Source organism: Sylvia atricapilla, chromosome 2 (genome assembly GCF_009819655.1).
Source record: "Sylvia atricapilla isolate bSylAtr1 chromosome 2, bSylAtr1.pri, whole genome shotgun sequence".
Classification (NCBI taxonomy): domain Eukaryota; kingdom Metazoa; phylum Chordata; class Aves; order Passeriformes; family Sylviidae; genus Sylvia; species Sylvia atricapilla.
In genome coordinates this window covers 98,517,535-98,542,725 of record NC_089141.1, presented here as the reverse complement: position 1 = coordinate 98,542,725, position 25,191 = coordinate 98,517,535, and the positions used below count along the sequence as shown (strand labels likewise).

General features: G+C 39.0%; 1 protein-coding gene across 9 annotated transcripts in view; it reads left to right on the top strand.

Moving 5' to 3' along the window:
- Positions 1-362: 362 nt before the first annotated feature.
- The window catches only part of AP1S2 (adaptor related protein complex 1 subunit sigma 2), a 30,994-nt gene continuing 6,165 nt past the window's right edge, over positions 363-25,191 (top strand). For 3 of the 9 annotated variants that reach the window (XM_066313912.1, XM_066313916.1, XM_066313915.1), the window contains exons 1-4: positions 367-572; positions 1,560-1,738; positions 8,904-9,012; positions 9,925-10,062. In XM_066313912.1, the coding sequence (XP_066170009.1) occupies positions 1,560-1,738; positions 8,904-9,012; positions 9,925-10,062 (426 nt within the window). In that variant the 5' untranslated portion in view covers positions 367-572. Of the gene's footprint in view, positions 573-966; positions 1,084-1,559; positions 1,739-8,903; positions 9,013-9,924; positions 10,063-17,858; positions 17,953-18,277; positions 18,494-21,520; positions 21,559-25,191 lie in introns of those variants that run through there. The other 6 variants (XM_066313910.1, XM_066313908.1, XM_066313913.1 and 3 more) reach the window with 4 other exon arrangements.

The following is a 25,191-nucleotide window of genomic DNA, read 5'->3' as shown; positions in this document are numbered from 1 at the left end:
CATTTCCCCGGCTCCGTGCCGCGCCAGCCCATTGGCTGCTCCGGGACCGCTATCTGCACTGCGCCGCCTGGTTGGCTGTTGCCTCGCCGGCCGCTGCCCTATCGCAATTCAGGCCACGCGGATTAGGGCATCTAAACCCCGCCTGACCCCTCCTTGCTCCAGCCCCTCCTACCGCCAACAGCAGCTCCTCCTTCCCCGTCTATTCCTGCCTCTCATTGGTCCAGAACCGCGTCGCTCCTCCTTCCCGCCCGAGCGCTGAGCTCTCCGATTGGGTGACGACCGAGCTCGCTCCGGTCCCCGCTCCGCGGCAGCTGATAAAGTTTTGTTCCGAGGGGCTCGGGCCCCGCCCCCTCCATCCCGGCCCCGCCCCCCGCGGTCTCGGCCCCGCCCCTGACCTGCCCGAGGGGGGCGGCCGTTGAGGCGCGCGCGCGCTCGCGGCGGCGGCATCTCCCGTCCCCTCCCGACCCTTCCCTCAGTCCCGCTCGGCGGCCGCGGCGGCAGCACCGGGGGTGCCGGTCTGGGCAGAGGTTCCTCCTTCTCCTCCGCCTCAGCTCCGCTATCCCCCGGGCACGGTGAGCACAGCCGCTCGGAGCCGGGCTCGCCTCCCGAGCCGCCCGCTCCGCGAGGGGGGAGCCGGGGCGGTGCTGGGGCCGGCGGGGAGGCGAGGCGGGATGTCGGGAGGCTGCGGGGGCTGCGGGGCTCTGCCCCCGCCCTGGCACCGCGGAGCCGCTGCGGGCGCGGCCGCCGCTCGTCGCGGCTGGCGCTGCTCACGCTTGTCACCCGGGACCAGGCTGGGCTTTCGCATCGTATTTCACGTTTGTCATATTGCCTGGGAAACTTCCCCAGCCCGATACAACTTCGAACAAATTGGCAAAAGAAAAAAGCCCAAGCCATTTCATTTAATGTTACGGCTGCTGGAAAACACAGCCCGACAAGTTCCTCTTAAAATATAATTGCAACATCACTCCTGTAGAGGAAGCGAGACCTGGAACATAGGACCGCAGGGAAAGCGCTTAATCTCTCCTTTTGTGTAACGAGGGAAAAGACTGGGTTTTTCTGTGCCATAGGACTCTCCGCTGGGAGGTTTGATGTCTTTTAAAGTATTCCGAGGCTTTTCAGAAAGATTTTAAGTGCAAATTGCTCCTGTAAGGCTCTGATCCGGTGAATTGGAAATGAGGTTGGGTATTGGATGAGTCTGCCGTGCTGTTTTTCTATAATTTTGGGTAGAAAACGCAGATGAAACGATGCTGGTGCTGGACGTGGCTGGTCTGAAATTGGGGTATGTTCACTCGCCAGCCGATGGTTCTGACACCCCTTTCTCAAACTTGTGTGCGCTTTCTTCTGCCTTTGGCTTCACTGACCTTGTTCAGCAGAATCCTTTGTATCATTGCTACTACTAAATCTTGTGTAACATCTGCCAGCGCTATAGAAATACATAATGTAATTAGGGTTTTGGATGTCTGTCTTGCTTCTTGTTTGGTTTTTCTCAGAGAGATCTTTCCGCAACTCGGACACTGAGATTAATGCTTTTCTTTTTTCCCCTCCTTCCAACTCAACAGATGCAGTTTATGTTGCTTTTTAGTCGCCAGGGGAAACTGAGACTCCAGAAGTGGTATGTCCCATTATCTGACAAAGAAAAGAAGAAAATCACAAGGGAACTTGTTCAAACTGTGTTAGCCCGCAAACCGAAAATGTGCAGCTTCCTGGAATGGAGAGACCTGAAGATTGTCTACAAAAGGTGGTTCTGTCTCACTAACCTCGTAATATCCATACATTACAAATTGTGTATCAAGTAGCAAGAAAATAATGAAGGTTGTTTTTGTTTTGTTGGGTTCTTTTTTTCTTCCCTCTGCTGGTTACAGAGAAGACTGACTTTTCCCTTGAATTTAATTTGATAACCAAGCGGGAGTCATTCATGTGTGGAAAATCACTCATGCATTTAGAAATGTACTGAAGAAATGAGCTTTCCTCCTATTTTCATAAGGAGTGGCAGTTCTTCTTGGTACTCTGTTTAGATTCACACAGTATGTACATGCTTCATATTTGTACGCATTTCAGATTTAAAAAGTGATAAAAAATTTAGAAATATTTACCTCAAGCAGTGGCTTCATAAATCACCGCAAAATGCAACTTGGTTTTAAAGGCTCATAGAAATAAGGAAATAATTTTTCAAAGCACTTGTTGGGGGTTTTGTTTGTTTGTTTTGTTTTTTTGCTTAGTTTTTTGTTCTTTTTTTTTTCCCTCAAGTACAAAAGGGGACTTTTCATAACTGAAAAAATCATGGCCAGCTTTCTTTTGGTGGAAGTACTGTACAATTTTCTTTGCAATAATTTCATTTTTCAGTTGTTCCTTAACCTTTCTAGGAGTATTTGGCAAGCATATTTTAGCGTTGTGTTGATCTTCAGAATGTATCACAGTGTAGTGATGTGACCATAATTTTTCTCTGGAAATAGTAGTAGTCCTCCTCCTCATGTGGTAGGCTGCATCTCTTCCAGCTAAAGGTGGTGCTACAAAACCTTGAGTTATCTCTCTTCCCTAGTTAGTTGTAATCCTTAGAAGGTTTATGCTTTACGGTTTTCTCGTGGAGTTGATAGATAGTTTGTGCCCCACAGTAAATATTGTTGTATTACTTGTGGATAGGACAGAAAGGACTGGACCAGAAACGAGGAGTTTGTAACTCTTTTCCAGGAAAGCTAATGAGCAGTATCAAATATTCAAATCAAATAGTTCTTAGTGCTGCTCTCATATATACATGGGTTTGTGTAAAGACATGCGTGTGAGTATTGGTGGACCGCCTAATGCATGTATTTCTTCACCATGAGGAGGAAGGAGGAGAAGCAGTGCATGAGGCTGTGCTGACAGCATACACAATTTCTTCTGCCTCTTGATTTCCTCACAGAACTCCTTGAACGTGTATGTAGACGAGCTTGCTCAAACGCTTGCTGTGCTTCCTAGTGTGTTAATGCCTGCAAGTGCCTTTTCAGCTGGGCATTCATGGGACTAAATCAGAAAAATGAGACATTAGTAGGCCCATCTGTTTCCTTCCTTACCCAGCCTTGAACAACCATAGCTTTCTGGGGATGATTCCACACAGCTGCTTGCCCTCCCTGTTTGTTGCTGTTAACAGCTACTTGCCATCTCCTTTTGTGTCTGGGGAGCTGGTGGAAATGGGGGTAGGGCTGTTTGAGTTTCTCAGCGTTGTGGTGTTCTTGTGTCTCAGTGGAGTGTTATGGGTCCTGTGGTCAAGGAGAATGAAGAAATTTGCTGGGAGATGTCTATGTCTGGCTAAAAATGGTCTAAATACTGCAGTCTGCTGGACTGCTGGTGTGCACAGCTGACTGCAGTAGCTTATTTCACTCTCTGCAGACCAGTCTGGCACAGAGAGCCTATGAAACTGCTAAAGATGAACTTGTACCAAGCTAATGAACATCTCAACTTTCTTTTTTTGACTGAAACATCACCAGAAGGACTAGGTATAAGAGCTGGTAGTTTAAATGTCTGTATCTGGTAACACTAACAGCTCTTAGGTTTGTGGGACTTGTTCCCATTATTGCACCATAATTAAAGAACCAACTAGTATGATTTCTTTGTAAAGGGTGACCTTTTGTCTCTGAAAAGGTGGTTGCTAAAAGAGAAACACACCGGAAGGAACTCTGGCTTGTGAAATTGCAAAAGGTGCTCCCAGTTCCTTTTGAGCATCTCTGGAGGATCTCTGCTAAGATTTGTTCTTGTCTGATCTATTGCTGGGAAGGATCTGAACCTGCTGATGCAAATGTTTTTTAATATAAGTTATGAAAGTATGTGCTTATTGCTATTTTGGGTCCTAAATTATTGAAATTTAAGTGGTGTTTTTGTTTTTAGAGTGTGTTTATTGCTCACATGTAAGACAACTGAACCTAGATACTGCAGCTCAAAGAGTGATTGGCAGTGTCAAGTATATTTGAGGGTCTCATCATACCTTTTTGCAGGAACAAAATGAACTCAAATGCAGAAGTTGTTGAGACAGTAGCTTTAGGTTCCTTATGATAGGTAACATTTATTACCTGCTGCACTGTTTTGATCGGCCTCCTTAGTGCTGTAGCGTTTCTTCGTTATAGGATGTTTTCTGAATCTTCAATAGATCTTACAATTCATCTAAATGTAAGTGATGTAGTTTTTATTTCCCCCTGCTTTTGTACATGTAGCATACATTTAAAATGGTTGCAACATAGGCTCAGTCATTGCCTTAATTTTTTTTTTCCTTCAGCACTACCAAACAGACAGAAAGGTGCCTAGGTTTTGTCATGGTGTGTGAATTGGCTTATATGTATTCTGTAGCTGGTTTGGAAGATAGTTTTTCAGGCTGATAGACGCCAGAAGATTAAAAAGAGGATGTGAGCTTCTAACTTCAAGAAGCATAGAGATTTGAAGTGACTTTCTGGGAGAATAAAAAAATTAAGTATGGCAAGCCAACAACAATTGCACTTTATGAAAATAGAGGGGGAGTCATCTGCAGACAGCTGATTAGAAACTTAACAAAACAACTGATGTGTTTGCTCTTCTCATTTTGTAATTTAAAAAGTAACATACTGGTTTTGGAGCATATAGGGTAGAAGTTCATGCAGCTTTCCCCCTGTGGCAGAAAAAAATGTGTTAAATGTTAAAATTTCTAATTTTGGTAAAAAAGGAACTTAAGATGTAATTTTTTTTTCTTTGAAGACTTTTTCTGTTTACTATTTTGGCTTCTGGCAATATGAGTTGTTTTCATGGTGTAGTATATTGCAGTCAAAATCAGAACTTGGAGAAAAACTTATTTATGTAAATTTTACTTTGTTAGCATTTAGTTAACTGCATTCATGGGACTTAGTTATTGTTGATTAGTTATTTGATTGAGGATTGTGGCTTTGGATTTATGTGTCAGTTTGGAACTGTATTTGGAATATGATATTATGAAACTACTACAGCTTTTGCTGCTCTTGATGTGGCAATTGTCTTTTACTTTTGCACACCATAACCATAATCAGAGGTTATGTTAAAAACTTCGAATCAGTTTTAGAACTTTCTTTCTACCCTCCCTCCACTGAAAGAAGCAATGAAAGAACCCATTGTGCAGGTATTGTGCCTCTTTAAATGTTGTGAACGGAAGGTACAGCCATGTGGCCACTGGGATGTGCTCAGCTTTGCATGATCCCTCTTTTTCCTTATACATAACTTAGCTGCCAGTCGTACCTCTTAGAAGTATTACTGTGGTGTTGATTAGATAGCTTTGTAAAACTGGCAGAATGCAATGATTATAGTGAATTAAAACTTGAGTTTAATAATTTTAATTAGATGAGGTCTTCTTTGTGCAGGGTTCTGGTTTGTGTGGTGCTGGGAAGACCTCAGTATCAAGAAGCAACAGCTTTTTCATAGAGAATTAGCAGTATCAAATTCTTGTTCATTTTGAAACTGCTGGGGGCTATAGCCTTGCTGAAATAAGAAACTGGAAAAGTGCTTCACTTTGGTAGACTCTGTCCTGGAGCCTCAGAAGTTCATGTTTTATTAAAGAAATGTGTCAAGTTGTGGGACAAGAAAAAAACTTTTGTCAAGCACAGCTTATTAGTGGTCCCAATTTTATTGGGTCAGCTATCAGCAAACCACAAATTCTCGGGCTCATTAGGCACTTGTCTGCCTCCTCCTTGTCATTTAGAGTTCAGTTCTGTTCCTACCAAACTTGGTAAGCTTTAAACTGACACAGTTAGGATCTGCATGCAAAATGACTTAGATGCTGACAGACTTCCCTGGTGATGAACTTCCCGGGATGACTTCAGGCAGGTGTTTTCTCTAGAAAGGTGCACACCACTGAGCTGGTGGGATTTACAAGTTGTGCTCTTCCCACAGTGACCTGATCTCTCATCAGAGTTACTGAACCTGGCTGGGAGAGCAGAAGAGGAGAACTCTGCTGAAACATTGCCCTGCCTGTTTTGAGGCTTCCCACTGCTGAATTATTGGAGCTCTTGAGGGGAAGATTCATGGATTTGTTTCCTATTAAAAAAAAAATCCTGAGGCCATCTGTCTGAAGGCAGGAATTTGCATGAGTATTTATACCCGCTGTGTTACCTTTTTGTTCTTTAATCCTGTATTACATTTTCAGGTGATTTTGTCCAAACAGTTTTTGGTCTCTGTAGTTTTGGTCCCCTTTCTGGTAAGTGGAGGGTATTTATCATAAAATATTTTCATAACTGAGGGTAAGCAGCTGTGTTGAGTCTGAAGATTATTTTAATAATATTTAGTGAGATAAAAAAGACTAGAACTGCAATAGGAATAGAAAAGGCAGAATGTTTCTTACAGACTGCACTTTATTTACTTTTGGCTATGTACTTTTCTATCAGGGTTTGCCTTTTCATTGGATGCATATGAAAGGTTTCTGTCAGGCTCATTAGGAAGAAGCTGTTTCTGCAGAACAGAAATATTTTTGAGCCCAAGTAATCTACTTGTTTTTGTGAGGATACTGTCCATGTAAACTTCTACACTTGGCAAAACTTCCAGTGTCCCTTGTGGACTATAAGAGAACACTTTTTTTCTGAAGACCTTCCTGCAGGGGAAAAAAATTAAAATAATGCTGCTGAGAATTTGGAAATGAAGCCTTTCTTTGTAGTATGGTCATGCCCTTTGGTATGACTTGTTTATACTCTTCTGCCATTTGCCATTCAGGCTTATTAAATCTGCATTTGTTTTCTTTTGTTGAGTAGTGATCCATTAGTCATGGTTGCTTCGTTAAAAATAAATACCAAAATATTCTCTGCATATAATAATAGATACCCAGGCCACCATTTTATGTTGATACCCACTGGGTGGTTTTTGTTTCTTGGTCTTAGTTCTCCAGAACTGCAGTTGGCAGAGCTTGAATGTGCAGTCTGCTCACTAGCTGCCAAATATGGTCTTTAGAAAGTATGTTATGCTCTCTTTTAAATGAGGACACTGAGAGCAGACCATTTTCTGTGATTTTATGTTGGTCTCCCTCTCTCCCCTTCCCCCTTTTTTTCCCATGTAATAGTTCTGTGCCTCAAGAGAGACTCTTAAGTACTAAGGGAGCAGAGAGAGACTGTCCCATGTAGATAAACTTAAAATATTTGAGAAAAATTACATTTGATAAGGTCTGCTGGTATGTGATTCAGCTTGTGTTTAAGCACTGTATGGAAACAGTTTAACTGCACTTCATCATAATCAGTGCTGCTCATCTGAAGGTGATGAAAGGCTTTGTTTAGATGGATTTGGCCTGAGTGTTGGTAATTAGTGTAAATGTCAAATAATGTGTCAATGCTCTCTTGCTACAATGAAATATGATAACATGGAGCCTGGTTTACAAATTCCTCAGTAGGTTTGAAAGTATGTTTTTTCTTCATAATATTTCTTTCCAAACTTTTTGAAATGGTTCAGGTTCCTTATACATCTTGAATATTGCAAGCTACTACAATGACTGTAAATGTCTTTGAAAAATTAGTGCGACATAAACTGAACAACGTCAAATCAAAAGAACTGTGCTCAGATAGGACTTCTGATGAGCTGGTGAATCCCCGTGGTGAAGAGATAAAAGAGAGAGGGAATGAAGGTGTCCTTCAGTAGAGGTGTCTTCCTCTCTTCTCCTGTCATGTTTTGTGGTAGGATAGGCAGTAATATTTTATAGTATATATAGTATAGTTTAAAGGTTTTGTATAAAACCTTGTATAAAAGCTGTTCTGATTAATCTTTCATGTTTAAGCTGTAGCAGTTTGATTTGGAGCAGAGTGGGGACATTTTCAGACCATAAATGGTACTGGAGGTGTCTAGGAGACAACTTCCAACATAACTGAAAATACAGTGGGTTTTTTTCAGAACTTCTCGCCTGTCAAGTCCCAGCTGATAAAATATGTGTAATGTTTAAAAAAATGGATTTCTCTCTATGGGAAACAACTATGCACCTTAAACCAGGCATCCGCATCTGAATGACTTCTTTTTCAGTCGGGCTGGCTACTCGAGAGGGCTTAGTGTAGCCAGTTGTCACCTCTAAAGAGGCAAACAAATGCTGATTCTGGTTTATGTAAATCAGCAGTTAGAACAGGTGGTACTTGAAATCTGGTTTGTGCCATGTGTGATTGAAAGGCATATGGTTTTGGCATATTAGAAAAGACTAAATGGAGTTTTCAGCTTTCATTCCTGCCTTTTTTTTTTAATCAGTTTTCTTTAAACATGACTTGAACAAATGGATGGTAGAGCAGTAGAATTGGGTGGTCTTTTTGTTAAAGTGGAACTCAGTCATATTTGAAGTTACGACTTCCTTGTCTTCCAAGATGGAAGTGGATTCCTCAAAACTATTTGATGGCCTCTCATCAGTCTGATCCAAGGCAGCTAGTAGGGTTTGGGTTGTTGAATGAGTAGAAATTGGGGTAGATGACATTGGTGTTGGTTTTGGTGTTTTTTGAAATTTCTAAATTCTCTGTAAAGACCAAATCTAATTGCTAATTCAGTTTATCTTTCTTGAGGCATTTTCTATGGTTTTTAATATTTGTGTATAGCTTACATGATGAAAGTTTAGCATTGGATCAGTTAATATACTGGTGCATGGATGTTACAGAGAGAGGAGAAAGTACCTCATGTTGGAACTCTTCCATGATACCACAAAATCAAATCTCTTTATAGTTTTCCAACCACCTCTGGCTATTTTAGTTCTGTCAGCTAAAGGATGGCGAAGAGTGAAGTCATGCTTGACTCAGAGATGTACTTCCCTTGTACCTGTGTGTGTCTTCTGGTCTTTCAGCCATTTTTTGGTAGGATTTGGTTGTGATTTGGAGTACCAGTATGCTGAACTTGAGTACAAAGGACTGCTGAGAATGTGATATACTTGTCAAGTGCATTCGTTTTGCTTATGCTCGTATGCTAACATCAGGATTGTTTTGTTATTACAGATATGCAAGCCTCTATTTCTGCTGTGCTATTGAAGATCAGGACAATGAATTAATAACTCTGGAAATAATTCATCGCTATGTAGAACTTCTTGACAAGTATTTTGGCAGTGTGAGTTAGTTTCTTTATATTTTGTCATTTTGTTTTATGCCCACATCACTTTTATAAGAATGTAACCAACTAGTAATTGAAAAGGTGTATTTGATACATTTTGTGTAGCATATTTGGCCAAACTAAACCAATGGTTGCCTCTATGAAATACAAAATTAAATTGTTGATTCGGAGGAGAACTGTTATTAGTCTGATGTTAATTGCCTGTATTTATTTCATTTCGTAGTAGTCTCACTTGGGGTCAGATAAAATCTTAGTCTTAGCAGGAAGCTTTTCTTCTCCCTGGCACTATTCTCTTGTGAGCACTTCTTGTATCTGCTTCCAAATGAGGCAGTTGGTTGTGAAGTGGCAGGAATGGTAAGAAAAGACAAGAGAGACATCTGCTTACCCAGAAAGCAGGCACAAACAGCTGTAGTAATGTAATGTAGTAATGTACATAAGCACTCCTAGAAAAACTGGTGATCATTCTGCCTTCTTTCATTGTCCTTCTGACTATGAAATGCACAGACTGAGCAAGAAATTTGAGATATTTGTTTTTATATCTTTCTGTAAGATCGCATGAGCTGCCTTTGTGTACTGCAGGCAACAGGAGAACTTTTCTAGGGAATATTCTCTTGTGTCTTGAAGAGCTGTGTCTTACTGACTGCTGTGAATTGAAGCCTTTTTAACAGTGAAGGCTTTTTTCAGAGGTTGCTGTAGCTGTTTTTAACTCAAGCAAAAGATACGGGTTTTTCTTCTCCTCCAAGGTGTGATTTTTATTGTTAGCCCAGTCCTTACAAGGTTACAGCCTTAGGCTAATGTCTTGGTTTGGGGAAGTTTGGTGAAGCTGTGAATAAGTTAAGTTTTGTGAGAGGTTGTATCTCAAGTGAGAGTATCCTCCCACTTTGCAGTAATGCTTGATGTTCTTTTTAGGTATGTGAACTTGATATCATCTTCAATTTTGAAAAAGCCTATTTCATTCTGGATGAGTTCCTTTTAGGAGGGGAAGTTCAGGAGACTTCCAAGAAAAATGTTCTTAAAGCCATTGAACAAGCAGATCTTTTACAGGAGGTAAGCAAATCCAACTTCTCTGGCCAAAGTGTCAGCATGGTAGGCTGTGACTCAAAAGCCTCCTGTTCCTGTAACCTTCTAGAAGGTATTTTTTAGCATGCTTAGCATGTAGTTTTAGCTGGTTGTCCTAAGTGTGCAATAGGATGATGTTAGCTGCTCTTCTCCTTTGGTTTGGCATGTGTACATGTAACCTACTATGACTTTGTGTTCTGCTAGTAAATGCAAGTGGCTGTTTTGTGTTTATACCTAGATAATTGTAGATCATACTAATTTAACTTAGTGTTGTTCATGTGTCTTCCATTCCTTCTTTTTATTTATTAACCATTAGTTTTTTTGTCATACCTGATGCATGTTCACTTCTTTACTGTTTTGTTGCTGAAATCCAGAAGCTAGACTCTCTTCTTTGAGACTCATTCAGGTATAGTTCTGATTAGTTCTTAGACCTGCTTTTCTGCTGTAGGCTGCTTACTGTGGAACGTTTCCAAGCTGACAAAGCAGTAATACTAGTGCCATAGAAACATAAAGAATAAAGTATAAGAACATTGTTTTGTCACTTTGAATGCTTTTGTTATTTGCTGTTATCACTGAAGAATGACAGACTGTACATCTACCATTTAAAAAAAAATTTTGATGTGAAGGGGTTGATGGTATAGAAAAACTTAATATCATTTCTTCATTTTTCTCCATCCTATGCTGGTTATTTTGGTTTTATTTGATTTTGTTTGGCTTTTTTTTAACTGAAATGTACACTGTTAAGTTCCTTGAATGTCTAAATGGGAATCAAAAACTCTGGTGTGCTGGGGGAGTCATCAGTTTTGTGTGCAAGTCAGTGGAACATACAGTTTAAGAGAGGGATGGTTCACCTTTATTTTTTAAAGTGTGCTGAGGTTTACTGCCCAGATTCCGTGTAGATCCAAGTTGCTCTATTTTTCCCCCTATGTGAACCTTCAATTTGTTATTTTCTCCTATGAATTAGTTGCTTTATTCTCTTAAAAGCCTTCTGTCTTCCACTTGGTAGTCTTTTGTTGGACATAATATTAGTAGGATGGGGAAACACATGGTGTTCTTTATGCTGGAAGCTGTTTGTAATCCCTTCAGAGTACAGGCAGATCCACTGCACATTAAAGTTCTTGTCATGAACAAGGCCAGCCATTATAAACAGATTTGCTACCCTATTTCTCTAGAAAGGAAATATATGCACTTATTTACTTCTTGTGTTCTAATTCAATTTAAGTCCTTCTTTACTCTTTGTAGGAATTATCTTAACCAGAAGTTTGGAGTTTACAAAGAGGGAGAAAAGTAATCTCTTTATTCTCTTAAAATATTTTGCTCTTTATATGAAAGCAGATATAACAGAGTAGTTATGTATTCCAGTTTGTCTCCTGCAAATGCAGTTAATTGTAGATAAAGTAGAATAACTGTATTCTTTCTCATTGTTACTGTCTTTGACCTTTATTTTTACTATTTTTGTGGGGCTGTTCTAAGGAAAAAATATATTCTATTTCTAGGAATTCCTTACTATTTTTCTTTCCAAGCAACAAATGTTCTCTTTTTACAGAGAATATAATTTCATATTAATATAACTTCAGGTTAAAAATTTACACAAAGGGAAATATCACTTTTTCAGTGTGAGACTTTTCCCTGACCCTGGTGGCTTTATTCTGATTACCCTTCCTTTTTTTTCAGTTGTCAGTGTTGATTAAATAATCTGATTAACTTGAAATGTAGCAGTTTATCACTGCGCTACTGGCGTCTTATGTTTGGCTTCTATGTTTTCACTCTTTGTTACCTTGATTGTTGGTTAAGTATAAAACTACTCCCTCTATCTGCATTTTAATTTATAAACCCTGTAGAAGTCTGGGTTCATATTTAAATTGAGCTTCCTATAAATTTGGACTCTCTTCAGTAGAAGTTTGGTTTTGTATCTACTGCTGCTATGTAAATGCTGGGTTTGATGAAGAGTGCTGTTAAAATAACAGTTTCTCACATATGGAGATTTTTTTATACTTTGAGTTAATATCTGCTTCCCAGAATACTTCAAAACTACCAGCCTGAAACATGGTGTAATTCCAAATGTAAAACATATTTCTAGCATGGCTGTCATGTGTTTGTTTCTGATTGTGTCAGATTTTAATTATGTGTAACAAAGTGATTTTAATTTTGCCCTGAATGCTCAGATTGCCAAACATATATATGCACATACTTATACACACGTATGTATATATAGTTGAATACACAATGTTATTAATTGAATACACAACATTAATAATTGCTGCATGCATTGGTATATGAAGTACCTTATAGATGAAGAGCTGTATGGAACACTTACAGAAAAGAAGATCATTACAGATACATTAAGTGACTGCCTGTGTAATATTAAGAGGAAATACGCTAAGGCAGAAATTGCTGAGTAGTGAATTAGTTCTTAATAGCCTTGCATACTTGTATTTTCTGTGGAAGTTTTCCAGGATGGACTTCTGTGTCTGAGCACCTCCTTCAGTTTGTCCTAAAGTTCTTGCTGCTGTGAGGTCGCTCTACTAACTGCTACAGGTTGTGTGATTGTAACACGCCAACTTGTTAAGCCGTCACATTCTTGTTAGTTCTTCAGGAATGTACTTAGTTCAAGTATTCATTCCCTGCCCCCTCCCCCATATTTATTGCCACCTGATAACTTATCAACCGTCAGTCATCAATACTGGCAGTGGTACCCAGATTAAGGGTAGTAAAAACTAATTAAGTCCACTCCTTCCATTCTTATTGTAGAAATGCTTCTGTTCAAAAGAATGCCGTCCATGTTGCTGATAATTTTATATCTTGTTTGCTAGAGAGATTTTAATACTTAACTAGTGATTACAAAGGCATGCAGTGCTGAAAAGGTAGGTTTTGCTTGTGTGAACAGCTCAATTATACTGAAAGAAATTGGTAGATGCAGTGTGTTGTTGCATGAATTACATACATGTGGCATGTGTGGAACAGCTAAAAGATAAGCCTGTGCATCATTTTGTGACACTTGAGTTTTTTAAGGCATGAAACTACTAATGATAAATGTTCTATACAAAAGAGAGGTCTTGATTTATTTCTCTCAAAAGTCTAATTGCTCTGGATTTTTTTTTTTTTTTTGATGGCTTGAGAAATTCAGTATGCTGCTTGGAAGTTTGTGGTCATTCACTGTGCTAAAGTGCTAAAACCAGGAAGTTAATAATTCTAATATTTAAACTTAGCTGTCATGTATATATTTTAAAGCAAATCTATACAGATTTGCTCATCTTCATTTGAAGTAGGAAAAATTTCCTGAACATTGGCTATGAATGAAAATGAGTTTTGTTGATTATCCTATGTAAATTTTAGAAAAGTATTTTGGAATTTATCTCCATTTTGTCCATCACTATTTTTTTTGTAGGATTTTTGTGTATTTTTTAGTATTTGATTACAGAACATCTAAATACTTAAAAATATACATATTTTAAGAGGTATCTAAATAAAAAGGCCAATGAGTCTTTTCACAAATCACGCTTGTGTTACTACTTCAGTAATGATCAAAAACCTAAAAGCTGTGTGAATTTTTTTTCCCCTTAGGCTCTTGCAGTTTGCCCTCAGGCAGTATTTACTAGTCCTTCCACATGAAGAATAAGAGATAAGCTATCAATTAACCTTACTTTCTTTGCTATTTCAAACCCTTGCCTCATCCTATATTCAGAAGGGTGCTGACTGCGTTCATGTTGGCTGACTTGCCTTAGATGCTTAGGGTTGCTGTATAGATTTAAGCTTTTGGTTTTAGAATGAGTATCTCTGGAAATGAAACTCTGGTGATTTTCCTGCATGTGCCATGAGAATTTTCTTATTGGAGGTGAAATGTGCTTATTGGAAACTGTAAGTTTGAGGGTTTGCATAACAGTAGATATGTTGTTCTTGAGATATGCCAAAACTCTTTCATTTTGTCATTACCACTGGCAAAAGAAAATTCTTATATTTAAGTTTCCAGGGGGTGGGAGTTTAAGGAATTTTGTCTGGTTTAGGAAACAGCCTTTGTAAGCACCTTTTTATTACCATTTGCCTGAGAAACTTGCCACAATGAATGCAATTAATTCAGTTTTCACTTAATGTTCTTTCTTAAATATGGGCTGTTGAGATAGACTGCCTTCCTAAGTTGGCAGTGGCATTATTTGCCTTGGCTGTACCTGTGTTCCCCGGAATGTGAAACAAGAATGAATAATGGCATCTTCATTATCATGGAGATCCAACTGCCTTGAGTGCCATCTGCTCTTCACATACAGCTTCCATCTCAGTTTCAGGTGGTCAGCTGGTCACTGCAGTTTTAAGTCATGTATCTTGTTGATTTTAGGCATAGATAATGATCTATCTACAATTACATTTTAGAAGATATATATATATATATATATATATATGGGGACCTATGAGAGTTACTGTGAATGAGAAATGATAGATTGTTCATTATTTAGGGATTAGGAAATAGCTATGATTTTTATGGATTTGGAATCCCTCCCAACTCACAGAAGAAAAACTTGTAGTGTGTTGGTAGCTGATGCTTTTGTAAAATGCATTTCAGAACTCAGTCTCTGGAGATGCATTTATAGAAGAAAAGGGTTATAGTGCTTATTAGAGTGTTTGCCACTCTCCATGATACTCAAAAAGTCATGGCAGTCAGATGCAGTCCTAGGTGACTGGGAAAAGGGAAGCTTTGTACCCATTTTTAAAAAGGTTTGAAAGGAGGACTCTGGAAACTACCAACCTGTCATCCTGACTGCTGTCTGTACCTGGAAAGATCATGGAACAGATTCTCCTAGCAGCTGTGCTAGGGCATGTGTTGTACAGGGAGGTGATTTGGGACAGCCAGCATGGCTCCACCAAGGGCAAGTCCCGTCAGCCCCTTCAGTGGGATGGTCTTCTATAACAGAGCAAATACTTCAGTGTGCTAGGGGAGGGCTAACACATGGCATTTATCTGGATACAGTTCCCCATAACATTGTTCTCTCTAAATTCAAGAGAGGTGGATTTGATGGGTGGGCAGTTACATCCAAAGCATTGTGGTCAATGGCTTGGTGTCCCGGTGAATTTCAGTGGTTTTCCTCAGGGGTCAGTAATGGAACCAGTGTTATCTAATGTCTTACTTTGTGACATAGAGGGATTGAATGCACCCTCAATAAATCTGCAGGTGACACCAGGCTGAATGGTGCAGTTGACACTCATGAAGGAAGGGATGCCATCCAGAGGGACCAGGACAAAGCTGGAAAAGTGGGCACATAGGAATCTCACAAAGTTCCACAAGATCAAGTACAAGATGCTGCACCTGGGTCAAGGCAATCCCGGGTGTCTGTACAGGCTGGAGGGTGAACAGGTGAAGAGCAGCTGAGAAGGACTTGGGGGTGCTGGCGGGTGAGAGGCCAGACAAGACCCGACCATGTGTATTTGCAGGCCAGAAGGCCAGTTCTACCCTGGGCTGCGTCAGTAGCAGTGTCCCAGCACTGGGACAGGTCAGGGGTGGGGATTCTGCCCTTCCACCTCGAGTGCTGCGTGCAGCTCTTAGGAACAAGCCTCTAAAGATTGTGAATTTAATTGTAGCAGACAGCTCTGTAAACCTTGATATTTCTGTTCTTTTGACAGAGAGTTTTAAACTGTCCTTCTTGCACTGAAGAGTAGGCTTTCCTGCAGATACTTAACAAATCATACTGTCATGTTTAAAGCACTAGGAGGTATTCCAGAAAATTAATAGTAGAACCTGCATCTCTTTTTCCCAAGTAATAATGAGGGAAGAGGAGATTAACACTTGCAGATTTAAATATCTTCTTGAAAAAGTGGCATTGAGTATCCAGGAATTGGCATATCATGCTTTGACCTCTTCCCATGCTCAGTCTGATTTTTTTTTTGGTTGTTGTTTCTTTAAGTGTGTATGCATGTAAGATGTGACTAACACTATTACATCAAAGAAATCAAAATTAGAAGATCTTAAGACTCAACAAGTTGAGGAAGGAGTCTTTCATAAAAGTTTTAAATATGCATTCATTAAGCTTTGCAAATTGAAACATCAAAGTTTCAATTAAAAATAAGACAAATTAGCATAAGCAGTCTCACTATTCAGTATCCTCTCTGACATGAATTCCAATACTGATCGGTTTGCAAACTGAACTTGATCATTTATTGATAAAAACAATTACTGTAGAACTGTTGAGGGTATATTAACAATATACTGAACTCTTTGTAGATTATAATTCTAATAAGGATGTATTTATTCTGTGGATTGAACTGATAGATTTTCTAGAGACATTCTTCTGTCCTCAGCAATAGCAGCACTGTGTCAGGGTGATACGATGAAAATTTTAGCACTGCTGTATGTGGCATAGCTGTTAGCTGGCATAGGAGTTTAGTTATGTGCTTCTCGTCAGTTAACATAGTAAATTCAATGAACAATTGCAGAAGGATGCTGTAGAGTAAGGGGTATCTTATCTTCAAAATCAGGTGTTCTTTCTGAACTCTCACATTTATTGGCGTTTTAATAGAACAAGTTCACTGGATGTGGCAGAAAGTTTAAAAGATCAGAGTTAATGTTTGGGTCTTGAGATTCTGAGGAGAAAATTCCATTTTTACTGTGTTGTCTGAGATGATGTGTCATGTTGCAGTGCTACTACCCTTTCCTAGAATTTTCACTACCTGTGAGTGAGATGGTCTTAGAGTGCCAGAAAATATTAGGTGAAAAGAATATGAGTGTCCCCAGAAGGCATCCTGTTGTGTTTGGTTTTAGATTTTCATTTCTTTGTAGTCTTCTCTGTGTATTGTACAGATGTTGGGGCACGTTGCTGGTATGTGTTTTAGGGCTTTTATTTATTTTTAACGGAGATGCTGTATTTTTTTGTTGCCAAGCTGTCTAGCAATGGTAGTAGTTCTAGTGATGAATATCACAATACGATAAAAGTCTGTATATTAAATTTTATAAAGGCTAAAAATTTGATACTAAAAGGCAAAAAAAAAGTTTAAGACTTAATGCTCACAACTCTTTGAGAATTCTAAGTCTGTTTGATTAGCAGATGTGTTGATTAAAGTGAAAATGTTGATATTTTTTTTTGCACTAAGCAATATAACATGAAAGTGGCTACTCAGCAAGTAACAATGGTGACTTAATAAATATGAATTTTGAATTAATTTTTTTTAATTACTTCAAGGATGATAGGTTGAATGAAACTTATTTTTCTTCATGAAACAAGCCTTACTTTAATATTAATGTTAATAGTAATACTATGTGACAGTGAATCACTGAATGAAATGTATGTAAATTTGGTATCATCCTATTCTATTACGCTCTCAATCTGTTCCAATAATGGACAACTTTCAAGTCTCTTCAAAAAAGTAAAATCTTTGAGTTAATATTCCTTCATGCACAACTGAAGCTTTCTAAAGAACTCTCTACAACTTAGTCTTTTAAGGTACCAATATAATTTACCTGGTTAAGAAATGAAAAATAAACTTTTGGGGTTTTTTAATGTACCTACTTATGGTCTTTGAACAGATGTTTTCTTCTGATGCATTTCTATTTGCATTCTTAACAGTGGGCTTTCAGAAAAACCTATTAAAATGGTATTAACCTAAAGCATAACAATAGCTGAAACAGATTTAAGTGCAATAACTGAATTTACTTTTGTATATAGTTTGGAATATTTTAAGTCTTATTTTAAATGTAAATAAGTTGTACATGATTTGGGGTATGTTGGGTTTTTATTTGCTTTTCTTTTTTTTAATTTAGTGGTTGATATTACATTTTCACTGCTGCTTGATTTTGTTTGTAGAGCCAGAATGAAGACTGGGGAGGTTTGTCTGAGGATATCTTATGATTAAGAGCAATCTAAGGCATTAGCCCTTTTGACCCCATCTAAATGATTGGTAACTACCGAGTTTACCATTTTGGTGGCATGGATTAAATGGGTGCTATGCAAAGAGTGCTGCACGTGTAATTAAGTCCTTGCAAGGGTAAACAGAAAATGGGTGATGGGCTTAACTTTCTGCAACACTTGCATGATGATCTTTGAAGAGTGCTTTGAGTGTTTCCTTTTATTTTCCTTTTATGTACTAACCGCATCAACTTGAAATGTCTGACTTCTATTGGCTTTCTTTGGTGTTGATAATTAAGTGAGATAATGCAAGTTAGAGAAATGGATACCAAAGCTAATAACTAAACAGATGTTTGGCTTTGTTTACTTACAATCAGCCCATATAAACATGTATTTATTGGAAAATGAGCTGTTTACATCTGCTATGCAAAGAAAATGGGCCCTAAAAAGACTGGGTGCTGCTGCAATTGACTGTATATCAAAATGCCGGATGCTGCATGACAGAACAAAGCTTATTTGCATATATAGTGCATTGCAACATATTTTTGTCCAAAGCATAAGTGGAATACGTTGTGGCAGTCCTACTAATAAAGGTAAGATTTTAATTTGCATAAAGCAACTTTAAAACATACATGAAAATGATTTGCTGGTGAAAACTTAAGTAGTCTGATGCTTACTTGATGTAATGATAAACAAGTAGTTCCATAAACAAATTGGCTTTTGTAATGTGGAACTGTGGTAATAGATCTAATTTCATATGCAGCTTTATAAATATCAGGATTTAGTTTCCAGATAAAAGAAAATAATTATAGTAGTCAAAAACATTTGTAACATGTTCAGAACCAAATTCACAATTGGTGTATGGGTATTTTTACCATTTCAGAGTCTCCTAGTATATGATACAGCCATTGATCTGTGTTGGGAAGAGCCAATAATCTGCTTGCATATTAGACCTGAAGAATTAGGGCAGCCAACAAGTCATTTGTTGAAAACATTTTTTTTTATGAGCTTGGACATATTCTGAAACAACTGTAAGAAAAACCTAGGTGCTGAAGCTTGATATTTTCAACATTCCTACCCCCCCCCCCCACACACACACAGTTTTATTGCTTTTTCTATGCTCTTCATGATAACAAGTTCATGTACAAAGAGTGTGATTCTCATGGTGAGGTTAGAGTTGAAACTGTGCCTGTAAAACTTTCCTTGCAATGAGAACTTTAAAACTCTACGTATATTGTTCAGGACCTATGCTATGAACAGAGCTTAGCAGTCCTAGTCTTTTGTTGTCGTCCTTGTTGTTTGTGTCTCAGATGGCTACAAAGACCACTTCTGGCAGCTACAAGCTCAGGCTTAGATAGTTCTGTGTAACTCCACTTTACTTGCTACAGTATGTCACTGGGTGAATTCTGTGTATGGGCATAGCTTTAGTTGAAGAAATATGCTTTTTCCCCGTTAAATTAAACACAGTGGCATTGTCTGATGCCCATGGAATGCTACTTCTTGACATGTACTGTTCCCTGGAAGGAGTGAAGGAATAGTTGCTGTGTTCAGACCCTAATTTACAAGGTTGTCATGGTTCCTCAGAATATGGAGAAATAGAAATGGCAGCTGCTGGGCTGAGTGGAAAGGGACAGATAGGTGGTTGCACATAGTAAGAGATGGGGAATAGTTTGCCTACCTAAGGAGCAGCAGCTTGTGTATAGGAATGAGGATCATCTGGGTTAAAGAAAGATCTCCTGAGGTAAAGAAGGTTGCCTTCGGGCAAGGGGAGGAGTTTGACTCATAGCTTTAGTGTTTGGATTAACCTGATGTTTAGCTAATTGGTTATACAACTTTAAATTACTTTAATCCTTGTTACTCTTCGAGGCACAACCAAGCCCAGAATGAGTAGAACTTGTTTTTTTTGTTGGCTGTTTTAGAGAGATTTTCTTGTGAACTAGAGTGCTGAGTACTACATGTTCCGTGTGGCAATTTTAATAAGCCACATATTCAGAACTAGTTGGTTCTGTAGAGAATGTGGTGAAATTTATGGTAAGCCTTGCATAATACTGAAAACTAGGTGAAATCTTTATATACATTCAAATGTGTAGAAATTCTCCTTTCTACTGAGAGCATTTTACAGTGGTAAAGACATGGCCTTGAGTCAGCATGCACTTTGCTCATCACCCAAACTCATGATGACAGTGACTTTTGTTGAGAAAGCTGGATCCATTCCTACTGCCACCTTTGTGTTGTGTTGGTCGCTTGCCCTTTGATTCTGGGGCTCCTAGTTTGTTAGCCAGTACTTGGGCTCATGCAGGGCTAGCATGAGGGAAGTGCCAGGAGGAAGAAAGCAGTGACGTTGAAAAGGGAAGTAAAAAGCAGCTGCTTTTGGCAAGCCACGACTTTTGCTAAAGCTGATAGTGCAGCTTAAATTGCATCCTATTTTTAAAAAAATCACTGTATCTAAGTGCTTTAAAAAGCCGGTGTTCCACACATCTTTTCCTGACTCACTGTATGCTGTGAAACCCCCAAGTCAGCTTGCACAGGTCGGCTCTAATTTACTTGTCATATGCTGCACCCCTGCTGTTGGCCTGAGTCATAGAAGTGTAGCAAGGAGCTTCAGCAGCAGTATTGACTTTCAGAGTTTTCAGCTGTTCTTTATCTTCCTCTTCCTTTGTGCCAGAAAAACTATACGACGGTTCTAGAACTATATTTCAGATCCATTTAAACTGATCCAATTCAAATTGCTCATTTTTAAAAACTTACAGTCAGCAGCTTTTCTTTTCCATGTTTGCAACTTATGCCTGCAAACATTTGTCCAAACAACTGTAAGAATGCAAAGCACTGCAGGACCAGGAAAGAAGGGGGATGCTTAAATGCCATTGCCGTGGAAGCTGAATAATACTGGAAGTGACATGGCTTGTTGCAGCAGTATGTTTTGGTCATCCCTTCAAAGATAACAGCTCTGCAGTTTAAGAAATGCTTCCTTAAGCAAACGAGAATAAGCGATGCAAACCGGTATCTGCAGTGCTGAAGAAAACATTAATGAATCCTTACGTGCATAGTTTGGCAGTTTGCCAAACATACACTGTCGGATTATCTGATGGGGAACTCGGTGCTTTTTAATAATTTTAGGTCTAACTTCACCATACAAAGTATTCAGCTGTAATATGTGCTTAAGTCATTTGCGTTTTTGTGGTGGCGAGGTGGTGCCTCTGATGGATTCTTAGGACCATCCGTACTGCTGAAGGCAGGGCTGTCGATTGTTCCTGGCTCGCTGCGTAGCAACTGACTGGCACATGTGAAGCAGAGCCTCCCAGAGCGATTATCACCTCTGAGCTGGCACATCAGAGCAGCAGCTAAGAGGCGAGAAGCACCTACTATTATCCGGTTATAGTACACAAAGCTTCAGCTGATCTTTGGGAGAGAGGCAGGCAGGCCACTGCTCTCTTACTCTTCTGCTCTGTTGAGGTGATGTTTTAGAGCCCAAGTCTATGCATAAGCTCAGATGTTTCGGTGAATAACAGGATGTTTTGGTAAATTTGCAGGACGACTTGCTGTTTCATACTCTAGTTGAGAATTCTGTTGGCGGGTTTGCATCGATTTTTCAAGACTTTTTGTTTGTTTTCTCTACACAGAAAGCTGCAGACAAGATCTTGACTAGGAGTTGGCATTGGTGAAGCATTCTTCTTTTTTGTTTTATTGTGGATATTTTTGGTTTTTTGTTACTTTTTGTAAGAGCATTATAGTTAATACTTGTCTTTGGAGATGTTCAGGACCTTGTAAGTGTTTCTAGGTTCTCTGAGAAAATACTTGGCTGCTCTTTGAAAGTACAAACAGAATTCTGTAATAAAAATACCCTAGTGGGAGATACCAAGGCCAGGCTAGATGGGCCCTGAGCAACCTGGCCTTTTGAAAGGCGTCTCTGCCCATGGCACAGGGGTTGGAACTAAACGATCTAAAATTTCCCTTCCAACCCAAACTCATCTATCTAAAAGGAGTTTCTGAACAGTTAGTTAACCAAAGATTGAGGAACAGTTTTGAAATCCTTGAAAACGCAAGTGAACAGCAGCAATTTCCTAAAGCAGCCGTTCTTAAGAAATACTTCCTAATAACGATTCAGAGGTAGAGAGTGTAAAAGTAACTGCTTTTGAAGCATTGCTAAGTAAGTGCTTGTTAAATGTGAATCTCTTCCTACTGCAAAAACTTTGTTTCTAAATAGCAGAAGCTCTCATCCTCTGCTCTTGATTTCCCCAGAACCTGCTTCTGCAGAATTCTTCCCAAACTTGCCTACACTACATAGACCCACATCTTGTCTGTTGTTCGAGCTAGGGTTTTGTTAGATGCTGAGTAAAAAAGCCAAGTCTTTATCAAAAGGTGGCAGTTGTAACTTCTGTGTGCAGTTTAAGATGGCTTGCCTTCACAAGCTTTGTGCTGGTTTTGATAGAAAAGGAGTTAAAATAATAACCTAAGCAAACTTTCCCTGAAGAAATCGTCATACCAACTACTGATGAAGTCTGTCACTGCCATTAGATGTCATCAGTAAAATGGCAGCCCTGCAACACACTGAACTTGAGACAGTTTGGCATAGGCATAAATAATTTCTTTTCTCTCTCTTGCCTGAGGAAATAACAGTTTTCTTGTCCACCAGAGACAAAAATTACTTTAAATTGCAGCAGGAAAATAATTGAAGACAGATGTTAGGCAAATTTTCCAGTGGAGATGATATATGGAAATGTAGCATTTAAGTAGATTGCCTGGGGCACAATAAAAAGGCATCACTGGCTACCTTTAATAGATGAAGTATCTCTCAAGAAAGTTACAGGTATGCTGTTTGGGTTAAATTAAGTCTCTTCTAATTCTGTTTTGGTTATGATTTTTAATTAATTTGGGTCATGACAGTGTTGGCTGAGAAAATGTCAGTTAGATTGGACTGGCTAAATAGTTCTGTTTACTCAGATCAACTCTACCATTTTTTCTAATTTAAAAACATCTCCACTTACTCAGGCTGACAATTTCAGAGGGTATTATTAGCTTTTTAAAATGAGTTGTAAACACAGATGTCATTTTGAAAAAGATTAATTCTAGTAACTTTAAAATACTGCAATTCCACAATGTGCAGCTTGTGTTGTAGAGCTGTTACTTTCATGGCAATATTAGGATCCAAGACTTGTGTGTTAAAGGCAGATAAATGATTTGCATTCAAAGTTTTAAGTGATGATTTTTCGGAGGTGGTATTTCATGTTAGTTTGCCCTTACATTGTGCTGTAAGGATACCATTGCCTCTTCCCTAGCTTCTAGATCAACTAATTCATAAAATCATTAGATCTAGATTGGTATCTTAGACAACATCTGAGCCTGTGAGGCATGTCCTTAAGGTCTGCACATTCCCACCAAAGGAAGGCAAGGTAGTGGTAGATACTGATTGTAGAATTTGACAGCTGTCCCTTCTCCATTATTGTCTTTTCTGGTATTCAGACCAGCAGGCCAGCTGCTCTGGAGACAGTGTAGTGGGGAGCAAAAGAAAAAGTCAGTCATAATTGAAACTTGTGAGATGCTATAGTTCTGTGGTGGCAAACAATTGGTCAAAACTTCATTTTCCTTTTGGTTGTTTGTCAGGCTGCCCACAGTGTCAGGCCCTCTATGTGGGATGGTCCTGGATGTCCTTGGTGGAGTACAGAGTCCTCACTGGAACACCACTGTTTACCTTCTCAGTATTGCTATTTTATCACTTTGTATCTCCATTTCTGTTGTCTTCCATTTAATCCTTTAGTTTCACCTCTACAAGGTCAGTTTATTGCTAGTCTAGTTGCCGGTGGTGTTTACATATTCTTTAAACTAAAAAGCCACCAGGAGTGAAATTGCCGCTTTCTTCCTGTTGTTTACCTGACAGTCTGTCTTGTTTTGTCAATAAACCTTAAGTTTCTGTGAAGATGAGGCACTAATCCCACAACAGTAATGTGAGTCAATCATTTAATTTTGTGTACTATGATTTTAACATCAAAACCAGTGAATTTCCTTAAGATATAAACCACTGAAAATACAAACGGCATGGGGACTGTGTGGGACTGTGCAAGTTGTGAAAGTACATGAAATGAGCACTTCCATGGCCTTATTTGTTGATGTTTACAGTTAAAGGGGACATGGTAGGTGTTTCCAGGCCAAATGAGGCTGCTTAAGAATGTGTACACACAGAATCCTTGAATACAGTGTGTCGCAATCAGCCTGATAAGACTGCCAGAAAATGAGCTCCTCTCAGTCTTCTTTCTGTCCAGAGAGTTAATAAAAAATTAAGGAGAAATCTTGTAGGAGATTTGACAAGCATTTCAGTGAAGACACCAATTTTGATGGCTCCACGCTTCCAATGGTGAACACTGGAACACATGAGGTTTTTTTTCCGAAGAAGACAAATCATGTGTATGCACATAGTTGCCAGGTAAAAATTGTGCATTTTAGATTGCTACAGTATCCCTGTTCTTCAGTTCTCTTCATGAACAGTCACCAGTGTAAGTAAAGGAGAAGTTTTCCCTAGGGAGCTTTCTGGGAATATTTGTCTGTGGAGGCTCCAGGAATTCTAAAGTTAGTACTTTGATATTTTTAGTCAAAACTGCTATTCCCTACTAATGTACACTATCATCATGCAGTGCCTTTTCCAGTTAGGAATATGCCTCAGCGTTTTGTTTTTAATATCGGCCGATGCTTTTTACTTGAAATTCACATTTGTAATTCTTTGTTATGTATCAAATTATTCTAAATCTAAAAATTATAGCATGCATCATATAACTTATTTGTAACTGTCACAGAGTTATATAGGTGCTATTACTTTGTGAAGTACTGGATTTGTAGTTAACTTGTTCAGAATAATTTAAACTACTGTGGCATGATCTTTAGATTACTGATACTTAAAAACAGTATAAAAACTGTACGGCTTATAGAAGGTTTCTGTTGTGCTATTTTTGTAATTTGAGACTGGAATTTAAAAGCATGCAGGCTTGGACATGCACATGAACTGAGATGGCACAGAGGAGAGAGTTTTAGAAGGCCATGGGAACTCTGTCAGTTCTGTTTTAAAACTTCTGTCATTCTGGGAAGTGGGATACTAAAATAGATTGAAGATTGTAATCAGTACAGGATCAAAGATGGAAATTGACATGCAGAGAGTTGAGTTTTGTGTGTTTTCATCCCAGAAGAAGTACAATTGGCATATATGGGACTGATGCTCCTAAATTGCTGTTACTCCATTATTAAAATTGAGCATTGCTTTCTTTCTAGCTCATCTTTCAGCAAATTGAATACTAACGTTCATGCC